At 34.7% G+C, this 15387-nt stretch overlaps 1 protein-coding gene across 6 annotated transcripts in view; it reads right to left on the bottom strand.

The window, feature by feature from the left end:
* Positions 1 to 1071: 1071 nt before the first annotated feature.
* Positions 1072 to 15387, bottom strand: part of trim33 (tripartite motif containing 33) — a 72254-nt gene continuing 57938 nt past the window's right edge. Inside the window, exons 12-20 of one of the 6 annotated variants that reach the window (XM_018091318.2) lie at positions 15015 to 15147; positions 14717 to 14780; positions 12769 to 12925; positions 11129 to 11481; positions 8659 to 8782; positions 6646 to 6720; positions 5457 to 5609; positions 2153 to 2216; positions 1072 to 2074 (exon numbers count right to left, since the gene is read on the bottom strand). In XM_018091318.2, the coding sequence (XP_017946807.2) occupies positions 2160 to 2216; positions 5457 to 5609; positions 6646 to 6720; positions 8659 to 8782; positions 11129 to 11481; positions 12769 to 12925; positions 14717 to 14780; positions 15015 to 15147 (1116 nt within the window). In that variant the 3' untranslated portion in view covers positions 1072 to 2074; positions 2153 to 2159. Of the gene's footprint in view, positions 2075 to 2152; positions 2217 to 5456; positions 5610 to 6645; positions 6721 to 8658; positions 8783 to 11128; positions 11482 to 12768; positions 12926 to 14716; positions 14853 to 15014; positions 15148 to 15387 lie in introns of all 6 variants that reach the window. The other 5 variants (XM_012964153.3, NR_164678.1, NM_001375307.1 and 2 more) reach the window with 5 other exon arrangements.

The raw sequence follows: 15387 nt of genomic DNA, 5'->3' as shown, positions 1-15387 counted from the left end.
TAAAATTTCACCAAAATCCAGTAAAACCAATTATAGCAATAAAAAAAAAAAAAACCATTGCACTGTGAGATCAAAATACCAATACCATTGGTTGCACTGTGCAATTAAATCACTAACAATGCATTTGGTAAAAAATGCTGTAAAATCACGCAAATAAAATAAGAACTAATTAAAAAGTATGATGCCACCCACAAAAAAAAAAAAAAAAAATCATAAACAGAACAAAACCAGATGCCAGATTCAATGTTCCCTCTAATACCGTGTTCGTTGGGTGTGAATAAATGTAAAATTGTGTTTTCCCACCACAATGCGCGCTGGCCTCACAATTTGTGCACACACACGAGCACACAGCCTAGAGGGAACATAGGCCAGATGGCAGTGGCGTAACTACAGAGGTTGAAAACCCTGGGGGGGGAGGGGGATACCAAGGTATTAGTGGGGCCTGCAAGAAATGGCATAGCAGAGATGTGGGGGGACCAGAATTTTGTACTTGAGTGTCACAAACAATTTTGTGTGGGTGGCTTAAAATTTTTTTAGCGGGGTGTCCCTGGAGTTAAGCCCCTGCAATATGGAGACCATTAAGCATTAGACATGAACATCTGGAGGATTTTATTATCTCAGTCTTATTTTAACTGTGTAGATTTTAACAACTGATATGATAAAATTGCAAAAGAAGATTAAGATTAGATTAATAAACACATTAGGCACGTGACAGGAGGGCTAAGTGCTTTTTCATTAAAATGATGAATGGATTTATTAAGTTTCTTCTAGAAGACCTTTCACTAAAGTGGTTTTAGGTTTTTTTTTTTTTTAGAATGTCAACCAGTTCCATCAGAAACATTTGTAAAAATACACACTCAATTTAGACCAATTAAAAATAAGCTATTGCCATGTGACCAGAAGTTCTATATACAAATAAGACAAAGTGAGCATAGCAAAAACATACATTTGATATGAATTTAAAAAAGGATACGGAAGACTGGTTGAGAATTCACAGTTCTCTCATGTATTGTAGGTCAATTTAATTCCCTAATATGATTCCACTGTTGCAAATAGGATAAAAATCAAAAATATTTAACCAGATATTCATTTATTTTTCCTCATGTCAGATGCAAGACAACAGTAAAAGTTGACAACCTGTTGCCCAAATTAATGCATAATGAATATATGAACACAGAGAAGCTTCCTTCTATTTACAAAGCAAGTTACTATAGTTTTGACCATGATAAACCGATTCCTTCACAAAATATATAAATATATTTCAAAGTCTTGAAGGACAATCCAATCCCGATAATCAATCAAGAAATGTAAAAGCTCAAAAATAATTAAAAAAAAACGCTGTAAAGAAGAATGATGAAGCCATTTCAAAGTACACTTAATGTACCATTTTTGCCATCAAGCTTAGAGCAGTTCATTGGCAGGGAAAGGAAATATATTACAGTAAACTGAAGGTAATGGTCCAATGTTCAACAAAGAAAGATCAACAAGAAACACAATCACCGAGTTCACTTATACATCTGTACAAAGAACTGCTGGGGGGGAGAAAAAAAACAAAACAAAAACAAAGACTGTCTTTAACATTCACAAAGTCCTAATTGAGAAAACACAAGAATTGCTCCCCAGGTCAGGAGTCCATCAGTCCTAAAAAAAAAAAAAAGTGACAAATTTCCCCAATTCTTTTCTTGAAAGATTGCTCTTTATCTGTACAAATATTTGTTGATCTAATACTGTCTAAAAGCTGCCAAATTCTTCATGAAGATGGCTGATGCAGGAGTGATGATATTCCGGAAACATTTAAATAAGTTCTTTTTAAATTTGTTTAGTCTCTACACAAAATCTTTAGAGTTCCGTGCTCTTATCACTTTATATGCACCGGTCTCTCGTCTGACTTCAGTCGTTTTCTACGAGGTTGAACAAAATCATCGTCATCTGAATCCTCTGTTACATCTCCATCATCATCCTCTGGTTCAAACTCTGGCAACGGCTGGAAGGTCCTGTCCGGGTAGATTTCAGGAAGTTTGTCCTCAAAATATATTGCAACAGCCTTCCCTGCTTGGGCAACTTCTGAGTCATTCTGTGGGAAAAAGAAAAGGAGAGTTAACTTAGGTTATGCACAGAGCTTTGCCAAGTTTGCATGTTTTTGGAAGCTTACCTGTAGATTAATTTCTTGTGTTTCTGCATAAACTTGAACAACTTTCATCATCTAAAAAGGACACCAGAGTCAAAAAAAAAAATAAATTCAATATTTTCTAGGCTTCATAAGTCGGGTTTAAGACCAAATAAGGTCATAACATGGGGAAAAGTTATGACCAGATTGCATCAAAATGTAAAAAAAAGTAACTGGTAAAACCCTTCTGAACAGAGAAGGAGTGCTATTCAGGTCTTAAATGTGGGTAGTTATATTCAAACATAGCAATACAAAAGTGTATTGTACTAATTTTCCAAATATTTTTTCCCATAAGGGTAGTTTCTTTAAGTTTTCTTTAGTATTTATGGATTCAGGTGATTTACACTTGATAAATGAGCAGTAACAAAGAATCTGCAGTTAGGCAGGATGTGCCATTTGGTGGCTGGAAAATTACAGGTTTACAGCTGCAGAGCATTGGTTCTTATTCATGTGACATATCTACTGCTTCACTTGTCATCTCACACATTAGGCAGACCTGACAGCTATCAAGAACTAGATTTAACATTTCACTTAATTGTCACAAAACGTATGTACTAGCTAAAACCAGGGATTGGTGCAAAAACGTTTTTTTCACACACTTTTCTTCACATATAAATACATGAAACATGACCTGGAAAGAAAAGTTAATTAATTAATTTCATTAACTTGTAAGGACCTTTTGAACTCCAATACGCAATTTTTCCTCCAAGCAGTGTGTGGGATTATGCTCCCTCACAGCATTATGCAGAGTAACAAAATATTGCAACATTTAGATCTAAGTTACTAATTACTTAAACCCACAAAAAATGACAGCATTTTGAAATCTGCCAAAATTGCAATATATCAAAGTATAAAGGCAATCTAACCTCAAGAGGCCATGTCAAGCAGCCTATGAGAATCATAGTTATCATGTTAGTTGGGACCAATTAGTTTGGGTATAGAAAAGGAGGATTCAGAATGGAATAATGATAAGTCATACAGAGTCCCCAAAGACAAGGCACACTAAACCAAAGAAATTTGCATATGCTTGCAACCCTTGTTATAAGCAATGATGTGCCCAGGCAAAATATAAGGCTTGACTAATATAAGACAGACAACCACTGCTCTAGCAGATACCTGCTGTCCGAATGATGAACTTATATTGTAGTGCCATCCACTGTGACCTACAGCACTTATATTTGCCTATTTGTGTCTGTTAGTTACCCTCCCATATAGATTGTAAGCTCTACGGGGCATTTAATATCTATTATCTTAACACCCTGTTTGAATTAACGTATTCTACTGTACAGCACTGCGTACATAAGTAGCGCTTTATAAATAAAGATATACATACATACATACATACATGAAGGACTAGCTTGATATGTCACATAAACCCCAACTGTTTCCTACCCTACCGAGTAAATAAACAGGCAATTAAAAAACCCACAGGCAAGGGAGGATATATCACCAAGAAAAATAGTTTCATTGCTGAAGAGATTAGTAAGACAAGCCTGTATTTGAAATTATGTAATATATCAGCAATGATAACACATTATTAATGCCATCAGTATTGGGCCGTCAATAAAGCTGGGAGAAGTAGCTGGAGGACTATTTGGATATCCAAATCATTTCTTTATACATTGCTTGGGGAAATGATAAATAATACAATTTGAAATATAGAGTAACTAGAAGGTACTAGTTAAGGGTAGGTCACCTTAAAATGGAGTTTTAGTGTGAGAGCAGTTTTCTACTTCAGTTTTTTAGTGTTTAGCTTAATTACCCTAGCACCAAACAGCATTCCAGACACCTGAATTGAAGATGAATAGGACAGAGGCCATAGGTCAGTGGCACACACAGTGGTTCACCCCCCCCCCCCCATGTAATCCACCCATGTGAGGTGGATTACAGCAATGAAAATGCTTCCTTCCACACCAGTAGCCTTGGCAGAAATGTAATAAATACAAAACATAAATAAATAAAAAACCTCCAGTTTTGGCAGAATAGGATGGCTAATATATTAAAAGTCATTCAAAAATTGTAGTTAAAAATTAAGGTAACCATAATAATCATTCTTATATTTTAAAGACCAGTGCTGCTCTCTATAACTGTTTTCTATCACAATAAGCTTTTTTTATGTGAATGATCCAAATGCTTCTCCTGAATAACCAGGCCCCAATATGGAGTCATGACCCTCAGCATGAGCAGTCCTGTACTGTCATGTCACATCCATTCTGTTATGCTCTAATGAAAATTTGAGAAAAGATCTAACAGAAATTGATGTTCTGCCATGAGATAACATTCCAGCAATGAAAGATATTCTACCTGAATGCCAAAGCTGTCTTATCATCATCATTATTATGACTGCCAAAGTTTTTGGAAAAGTGAGATAGAAATAAAAATCTAATAAGATTTTAGCACAATAAATAAGCAATAACCAACAACTACAGGTATGGGACCTGTTATCCAGAATGCTCGGGACCTGGGGTTTTCCGGATAAAGGATTTTTCCGTAATTTGGATCTCCATAACTTAAGTCTGCTAAAAATCATTTCAATATTGAATAAACCCAATAGGACTGTTTTGCGTCCAATAAGGAATAATTATATCTTAGTTGGGATCAAGTACAAGGAACTGTTTTATTATTACAGAGAAAAAGGAAATTATTTTTTAAAATTAGAATTTTTTTGCTTATAATGGGGTCTATGGAAGATGGCCTTTCTGTAATTTGGAGCTTCCTGGATAATGGGTTTCTGGATAAGGGATCCCATACCTGTACTGCTTTTCGTTGATAAATGCTACACACACAGTTTTATATATTGATATTCACATGGAAAAAAACTCTTTTTTAACAGTTCTAATAATGTTGATAAACACTTTTGTGTTTGGATTTATAGTTGCATGGAGTGACTGTTCATTTTAGCACAATAATTTAGACTGAGTAAAGAGTTGCATGAACTGCTTACCCCTTTATGTGCGACAGATCATAAAATCTGCAGCAATGATATTCAAGTATCACAGTATCAGCTCCACAGATTTGACTTTTCCATGTTACATGGTAATCTATATAGTATTGTAAACAGGCTGCATATAAATACAGTTAATCAGTCTCTGCAACCTTTGTTTGCTTTGTAAAATACATGGCACAAATAAATTAAAAGTGATCTGAAAAGCCACTGGACAGAAAAATTTGATGGGGAAGGAAGGGGTTCTGCATTAACTCAGATCAATTTTTTATTTATTTCTAAATTAAAATTATATATATTATTTATGCTGCAGACATTAACTTTAAATTAAGAAGATCAACATACTTCATTGAACCTTTCGCAGTTCTTAAATATTAGCCTGACATCTGCAACAAAATCTTCTGGCGTTTGATAGTGTTGTGAATGTTTCTTCTGTAGCTTCTTTTTCACAGTAGAAAGATCCATTGGCTTCTTAATTATTTTGTAGTAATTTGGTATCTGCAAAGGAAAAAAAAAAACCCAGAACATGGAAATGTCAGGTACTCATAAAATAAAAACATAGCACAGCAAAGTTAAACCAGTGTATAGTAGAAAGGGTGCACCATAAATAAGAAAATCAAAAGCATATATTTTACAACACATAAAATATTTAATATTTAAAGTAATATAAATTTAAAATTTTGGGGTTTCTAAACATTAGCATAAATGTAAGAGTGGCACGTTATTAAATGTCAAGGTTAATTTAAGGCCATATATAGATTTATCATGTATTAAACTGTAGCCTGTTTGTAGGAATCATAATTTAGCCACTTAAGGATTACAAAAACTAAAGTAAAATCCCTGTTACTGAAAAAAATATAAGGATATATTGTGACATATGGTGATAGGAATTCAGTTTTTAGGAATCAGCCCAAATGAGAAAGCTGATTATGCCACATAAAAAAAGAAATGGTACTTTAACTTATCTACATTGCAGTTGCCATTATATAACTTTGCAAGTATTGTTTTGATTGTTGAGTGCAAACATATTCAAAAAGTTATATTAAATAGTACTCAAGCTACAAGCTCCACTTGCTACAGTGCTCCATTTGTACAGGCCTCAGCAGGTGGGACGGGGAAGTAGAATTCCCTCTGTAGTACATTTTTTCTATACCAGAAAAGGGAATTGCTATTCTCTGTCCTATAGGGAGCATTAAGTATATCCTCCCACTGAGTTCTTTTGAGATTTGTGGTAAAGAAGTGCACATTGCTCCAGGTGCACATCAATGAATGCCGAAGGCTGCTGTCAAGGAGCAGCTGTGGAGCGGTAGGTTGCATAGCCGTGCTTTGAAGTTATTATCTTTGGCCCCATTACAGCTGGAACTTTTTCATAAAAAAATACCAGAACAAGCTGTGCGACAAAATCCTGCTTTTTAAAGGCTCTGTAGGTGTGGCACCACTTTTGCCTTTAAGGCCATTAATTTAAGACATTTTGAAAAAGATTTTTAATTAACAGTTAATCATTTTTGGGGAAAATAATATTTTTTCTACGTACCGATGCTGGCACAGGCTCCTGAAATTCAATGCTCAGTTCATGACAGTAGAGATAAAGTAGAAGCCGCTCACATTTCTTTGTAAGAGACCATAAAAAAAAAAATAAAAAAAAAAAAGAGGCTAAATCAGCACTAAAAGGACTAACACATAAACATAAAATAAGAACCCCCAAACCATTACTGCACAGTGTTTCTGCACCTATTTCTATAATATGTTCAAAAATGAAAAAAATAAATAAATTTGAAATCAGAAAAATTATACCATACAAAAACAGTGTTACAACTGCACATAAGGGCAACATTGCTAAATAATGAGTATTATAAATAGCCTGCTCAGAGGAAAAACTACTGCTTTTGAAATAATTTAGAAAAAAACATTTTAAAACAGCAAACCAATCCTGGTTTCATTTTACATATATGTTGTTAACATAAGAAAAAGCACTATTAAATTATATGTTAGCATTCTAAAGTGGATTTATTTATTAATTTCTTCCTTTGTCTTTGTGAACATTCTATTGTGCAAAAAAGCTACAGGGTTTGATTAAGGCAAGCCCACTCCACAGTTCCAGAAAGAAAGATGAAATCACATAGCATCAACATAAACTATATATCTAGAACCATTCGGTTTCTCATAAAATCGCATCTTCTCAGATTAAGCACTTAACTAGGTTCTTAAGGATTTATGGAAGCAATGTCAGCATAAGAACTATTTATTGGAAGCACAGGGTATTTGAGGTTGATCAGACAGTTATAAACTCAACATCACTATGCACAATGGCAAGAGCCAGTTTAATCAGTATAAAGTTCAATGCCTTTGAATTCTGGAGCACTGGAGTGACTGTGCTTCCTCATCTGGCAGTCTGATGGACAAGTCAGGGTTTGGCAGATTTTAGGAGAACACTATCTACCCAAATCTGAAATGCTGTCTGTAAAATTTAATAGAATTACAAAATTTAATTAAATACAATAATGGTAAAAAACTTGATAGGCTTGCACAGAGCCATGAACTGAGCTTAAAGGAAAACTAAATCCTAAAGGTGAATATGGCTAGAAATGCTATGTTTTATTTAATAAACTAACTGTTTCAGCATCTCTATAGTAGTAATGATATAGGTCTTTAGAGTTGTCACCGCAGTTTTCCATCTTGGATTCTGTTAGAACTGTCTGGGAAAGCGCACATGCTCAGTGGGCTCTGAGTAACTGCTGAGAAGCTGAGTTTAGGGGTCATTTCAAATTATCAATCAGAAAATTAGATTGGTCAGTCATATAAATTGATGCTATAAATCTGATTAAAATCTGCCACATAACCTGAATGAATTACTAATCAGCCTTAAATCGTGACATTTATATTATGTATATACGTATATTGTGTGTCAGTCCCTAAGCTCAATAAATGACAGCAGCACAGAGCATGTGCAGTGAATCGGCTTAAAAGATGGGGAGCTACTGGGGCATCTTTGAAGGCACAGATCTTCTGTGCACAGACGATTGGCATAAAGACACACAAAAGTTATTCTACAAAAAAAATGTTACACTGCATAACAATAGTCATAGGTGTCCTGTATTAAATGAGAGACAGCAACAATGATTGCAGTAAAAAACAACAGATGTAAAAATAACATTTGACAAATAAAATTAAGCTTGGTAAAGAATTTCTAGGCCACTCTTAAACTGGATTAAAAAACCAAAAGATAAATGGCAAATAAGCAGTTAAAATTGGTGTATTCATCATAGCTGCATAGAAACCAGTGTAGCCTGTTAACATGCAACTGAAGACATACCAAATACTTTACTGTAGATGCACAGTAATAAAACTTAATACTTTGTAAGGTTAAACCTTTGCACAAAGTAAACAGAGAGGTACCCTAAAAACCCATGGAACACATGGGTACGCCCAGGAGTTGCAATATGGCCCATAACATTTGCCTGAAGTTAAGGGCTAACTATGGTTGTTCACAATGACAACTATATTATTTAGAGCCATACTGCACAGCACCTCAGAATATGGTACATACCATTTGGTCTACAGGACTTAAGCCTTGCACAGTTTTCCCTTTCTTACTGTGCTGAGAATTATCACAGTCATACTCAACTTCAGGTTTATTCAGATCTCTGCAGAACGTACAAATCCATTCACCACTGAAGAGAAACAAAACATCTATTAGATTATCCTGCTGGTAAGAGCCACTTATTTACCTACTGTAGTTTGCTAGGTACATAAAGTAGCAGTAGGTACATAATTCCTTCTAAGTAGTAAGTAATGAGTGAGGTTGCTTTGTAACACAAAGACCAAATACAGACCAAGAAGAATAAACAACTGAATGGAAGGAGACGATATAGTTTACCTTTCGTTACAAACTCTCTCATTTGCGCAAATGGGTGGTTTTTTGTTTTTTAACTTTTTATGTACTGGTATACTGTACTATTCAAATATTCAAAAGGTTTTGAAGTCATTTGTTACACTGCACTGAAAGCAGTATTTTCTTTATATTACCCAAAGCTATTTTACAAATGTCTGTAATGAATATCTGAATATTAAGAAATCTAACAAAGCAATCTTGATGATGTTTTTGTTTTCCAAAGCGGGCAGTATACAACTAAAAAAACTCTGCTCAAAATAAGTACAATAAATAAGACTTGTGCTAAAAATTAAATTTTACCTACTTTTAATTGGGAAAAAAACCTTCCTAAACCTTTCCAAACATTTGCTATTATAAAGCACTAATGGCAAAACAAATTGTGATGAGTACAAAGAATTTTGTGTGAAAACACTTAATTTTGTATTTATTATGACCTGAGCAAATCTTAAAACCCACACACACAAGAAATTTTTTGCAGCACATAGCCGAGAAGGAATTAGAGGGAACGTTGTGTCACTTACTAATCCTGTCCTACAATAAACAGGGTAATTTGTTTAAAGGGAGAGGAAGAGGAATTAACAAGCCCTTTCATCACCAAGCTCCAATTTGCCATAATACAAAAGGGTTTATCAGCTTATCCTTTTCTTGACAGAACTGGGAATGAAACTGGCTTCATTTCCTTGAAAAACATTTTTTTTTTTTTTTTCAATACGCAAGAAGTAATGTTAGTTGTAGTGAAAACCCTATTCATTGAGTCCAAGCTCAAAATGGCTTATACTGTCCATTTTACTTTGGAATAGTGCAATTCTCAGATATAGCTTTTTCTTGTGCAGAAATTAGTAAAAATAATTCTGCAGTCAACACAAACACTACTCCATAATGTATCTAAAAAAAAAAACTAGTACATATGTCATACAATAAATCCTGGCAACTGTCAGTCAGTGTAAAGTCTAAAAACTCATATCTAAGGTTCTGAAGAATTGTATGGGTTTATTAAGAAGCTGCATCTAACCTCATGGAAGTGGTCTACTTGAGTCTACTATATAGTCTGCTTGATTTAGCATATCCTATCACCTACTGTTAATAATGCTTTTACCAGACTAGGCTGACAATTACATCTCAACAAGGTGAGCAAAAATACAAAGTGACAGACATTCATGATCAATGATTTACAAAAAGTTTGCAGAAATGGTTGCTTGGCAACAGATGAAAAGTACTCTAGTGCACATAGGAGCTTGGCTTAATCCAAAAGATGAGCTAATCTTCTAAATGAAAAAGTTTTGCCTCAGCTTCTCTATCGATATGGGGGAAGAGAGCTTTCTCATGTAAACAGCTTAAGACCAATGCTTAGCTGTAATATGCTGAGCTCTAATAGCAATACCTAGTGTATGTCAGCACCAGCAAAGGCATTACAGAAATAAATGCTTGCAATGCAATCTATTGGTATTATTATTACTTTAAACCTTAGGCTTCACAAGTAACATTAAACAGGGATCATGAGGCAGCTGGACTAGCAGGGAACTATGAGCATCTTGACTAGCAGAGAACAGGGAAAAATATAGAGCCTCCAATATCCCATTGCTGATAGCAAAGTAAAGACAATTAAGTCTTGCTTTGCATAATATTCTAGCCTATCCAACACAGAGCACTGAACCATGATCGCAAATGAAGGCTACAGATATTGTCTCCACCCACAGCAGCATTCTGAAACAAGTGTCATACATAGAATTACACCAACAGTTGAACTGTAGGTGTAAAATCCAGGAAAATGTTATAAAAAAATACAAAAAAAAACACGGTGTAAAATGTGGAAATCAAAATCAAAGAATGGCTATTAATGCATAGAAAATATTGTTCAAGGAGACTAACATTACTTATCTTAACTGCTTGAAATTTGGTAGAATAGAACCCCCTTTTACATTTTTTCCAGAGACCAAAAAAAAAAATGGTGCAAAATCTAAGACCAGGGAAATGCATTATCTATTGGTGGGACCACAATAAAATGGTGTAAAACTAGGGAAAACTTAAAATCAGGGAATGTAAACTTGTGGCTAATAAGGGGAAGGTTTTCTTTTTTTAATGCAGTCTGAACAGTAAAGTAAACAAATATGTTCATTCAATGTACCTGGGAAAACTAAGCAGCGTGGGTACATGACAAGTAAGGTGAAAAACTTTAGGGCACTTTTCACAACATAAGAGGTCTCCTCCATTTTGGCACACTGCACACCAATCCTCATTGGGGTCATCATCTTTGTTAGAACCATCACCACCATTTCCTCTAGGTGACCGGTGCATTGAACTCCGTACAGGGGATTTCCCATTTACAAGGCCAACATGAGATGACTGTTTGCAGCTTTGGCTTGTGCTGTTTGGTTCGGTTTTCACGTGATTTTCCAAAGCGGCCAGTGACTCCAGATCAGTTTCAAGGTGCACATTGGTGGTGAGTGGAGGTGTCAGACTGCTTTCTGGGCTGCTCAGCTAAAAGAAAAATACCTGTTTTATTGATTTGTATGTGAGCATGTATTGGAATATATGTCAGAGCAAATGCAATTTTCAACTAATGCCATTTCTGCATAATGATTCATGGCTTATTCCATCCTCTGAAATTAGATTCCACCCACTTTGTAGGTTTCATTTAAGATTATTAAAACTCTAGTACAGGTATGGGACCTGCTATCTCGAAAAACTAGGTCCTGAGAACTCTGGATAAAGATAATGTTTCTGTAATTTGCATCTCCGTACCTTAAGTCTACCAAAAAAAATCATTAATAAAACCCAATAGGACTGGTTTACTTTCAATAAGGATTCATTTTAACTTAGTTGGGATCAAGTACAAGGTACTGTTTCATTATTTTAGAGAAAACGAAAATCATTTGGTTAAAGCAATGGCAGATGGCGTTCCTGTAATTCAGAGCTTTCTGCATAGTGGGTTTCTGGAAGGCAGATCCCATACCTGTATAGGGCTTTGGCAGCAGACTGCAGGCAAATGATAAACAAGAGTTTTATGGTAGGCTGAACCTGCAAGCTAATTTATGCCTTCAAGAATTGAAGTACAGGTATAGGACCCGTTATCCAGAATGCTCAGGACCAAGGGTATTCCGGATAAGGGGACTTTCCATAATTTGGATCTCCATACCTTAAGTCTACTAAAGAATCAATAAAACATTAAACCCTATGGGACTGTTTTGCATCCAATAAGGATTATTTATATCTTAGTTGGGATCAATTCCAAGGTACTGTTTTATTACTACAAAGAAAATGGAAATCGGTTTTAAAATTCTGAATTATTTGATTGAAATGGTGTCTATGGGAGACGGGCCTTCCGTAATTCGGAGCTTTCTGGATAAGGGATCCCATACCTGTATTACACTACTTAGAGAAACAAATAAAAAATCAAAATAAAGAATCTTTGTAACCTGGCTTCTTCAATGAGTAAATACACCATAAGATATTTTTTTCATTTTAATATGCTGCCATTTATGAAAGCTGCATCGTTAACAGATAATTATTACTGGCATTTAAATAAATTTTTCTTTCATGGACTTATTCGTATTCAAAGCACTGTTGGCTTCTTTTATTAGGTTTCCCATACTTGATGTGGAGGGAATGGGAGGAAAGTAAGAAACTAAGGAAAAGTGGAAATAGCTATGACTCTAAATAATTTAATATTTTCAGAAGACAGATACAAAGCGGAAAACAGCAGAAAGCATAGCATCCTCATAAGACAGGAATATTACTGATAGAAATAAATGTACTTTCAGTTACCATGCATGCACTCCTCCTGCCATCTTCAGCCTTTTCCTGCTTTACTGGTCCTGAGAAACTACACACATCCTCCTCTGTTCCAGGTTCTTGTTTAACCTTGACAGATTCAGATTTAAAGGCAGAGTTTCTTTCAATTGTTCGTCCACTTGAACCACAGCTGTAAAACAAGTGCAATAAAAAATAAACATACCCTGTCAGCATTAAACTCCAAGCAAAGCTATGGCAAAGCACAAGACTGCGTTGCCATATTTCAGAACAAAGCCAGAAGCATACTGCCCAGTAGGTTTTTAAACCTGTTGTTATTGGTAAGTAACAGGATGTTCCCATGTGTTCAAAGAAATACAGCAACAGTTTGAAATGGTTATTTCAATATACTGAATAAATAATTTTATTAAATAACCAAACATTACTTTTTTTATTGTGCAAATGCTACATACTATGCATTTCACCCACGGGATTATTTTCAAGTGATTTTGCAACATGGTTTCTGATAATCTGTGGCAAAATTGTGCAGTTTTAACAGACAGTGCATATACCAATCAGTCTGAGGAATACACAATTGGTCCTCCTGCTTGGCAGATTATCTCAAACATAAATGTTTTATTCCACAAACTGATCTATAAATCAAAAATGTAGCTGGAGATGGCTAAATCTACAGTAATCTGGCATTGTGCATCAAACCACTTTACCTAACACAGACTCTCCCACCAGCAATCTATTAGCAAAAACTAGTGGTTTAGAAGGCCCAATATACCAATGCAGGAGTTAGATATGTCCTTCTTTTGAAAGAGTGCTTACATAGAAATGCATAAGCACAGTTTTTACACATATGATGTTAAAGTGTGCAGACAATATACTCTAGTTGTTGTATTAATCGTCTAACTCAGTGATCCCATAACACTGGGATTTAACTTGAATATCTGAATAACTTATGTATCTCAAAGCCTTTAACAAACCAAGAGGGATTTAGATGTGGCTTAAAAGAGATGTTCACCAACCAGTAGTATGTTACGTCAACATTCTAAGTAACTTTCCAAATTGTGTTCTTTATTTTGTATGTTTTGTTAAAATTATTAGTGTTCTGTTATGCATGTTTATATATTTCAACTAAAAATGCTTTTATAAATGTGTGAAATAGTGTTGTTGGGGGTCCCTGATTTACTGAGGGTTCAATGTTTGTTTTATTATATTTTTAACTGCCTATTTGATCTCCTATTTGACTTCCACATTATTGTATGATTGCTAGTTAAGTTGTAGCAACTAGATAGCAGTTGAAGTATCAAGCCTGAAAGTTGCAGAGCAAAAAATTGTAATATTTTAACCAACTAACCTCCAGATTGGTTATAAATATTGCTGCCTACATCAAACAAAAAGTTAATTTCAAGAGGGACTGCAACTTTAATTAGTTGTGAGTATATTTGCTAATGAAACATTTACATACACAACTCAGTAGTGAGGCTACATTTTTAAAGGTTTTAGGTTTTAAAGGGGGTTTTTGAAGTTCATACAATGTACATTAACAGGGTTCTAACTGTGTTAATAGTACCAGTAGTACTAAAATAAATGTATTTTAAATGGCATACTGTTAAATAACTAGTATATGGTTTTGTTTTTTTTTACTTTAGAGCAGAAGACCGCTCTTTTAATAAACTGATGATATTGGTTTGATATCTGCAAGTCTCTTTAATCTCATTCAATCTAAGGTCCACTATTTTCTAAACGTATTTACATATTACTTACAGAAGGTATTTTAAATATAATATATATATATATATATATTAAAAGTAATGAAGAATAGTAAAAACAGGGTATTTAATAAACACTGTGTACAAATGAATATGCAGTATTTTCATTTCTGGGTGTTACTGAACCTTTATCATTAAGCATTTATTGTTTTGCCTAAAGACACTCTACTCATACATTACTAGGACAAATATAAATCACTCACCTTCCTCTACTGCCTGTACTTGATGTACTGGGAGGCCTCACTGGTGTGTGTGAATTGGACAAGCCTGAGAACAGGAACAGTACAGATTCTTAGCATCACCGTGTACATGGCAAGTGGGAACACATTTCAAGTGCATCTGTTAACAGAAAGTCACATTTTTCTTCTAAAACCCCGTGCACCAATTACATCTTATGTTATCAATGGTGTAACAAGGCATTTAAAATAATCAAAAGTAATTGTCCACTACGTATATGATTTAACCTGAATCACAAAATAAGAAAACAGGACCAAATAATACCTGTAGATCCCGGAGACATTGCAGAAGGAGCAGGGGAGGGATTCATAGTGCTTGTTGGTTGTGGTAGCTGATGTCCCATTGAAATATATCTACTCAATAGATTGTCTAAGGTGCTAGAGCCTGCATCTTCCAGCTGAAAAGTGGAAAATAAAAAATAGGAAACACCTGTTAAGCTAATAAAGTGCTGACCATACATCTACAATGCATGTGTTATTAATATGAATTACGAGAGTTACATTTCCTACTCAAAATAATTTATACAATTACTTTTAATTATTAATACAATTAAAATAATGATCTCTGCCTCATATCCTAAACACAACCAGCGACTTTAATCAATATCTTACAAACCAATGGATAGCACTTCACTTTT

Source organism: Xenopus tropicalis, chromosome 2 (genome assembly GCF_000004195.4).
Source record: "Xenopus tropicalis strain Nigerian chromosome 2, UCB_Xtro_10.0, whole genome shotgun sequence".
NCBI lineage: Eukaryota > Metazoa > Chordata > Amphibia > Anura > Pipidae > Xenopus > Xenopus tropicalis.
Note: the sequence above shows the minus strand (reverse complement) of the source record. Positions and strands in the feature narration are given on the sequence as shown.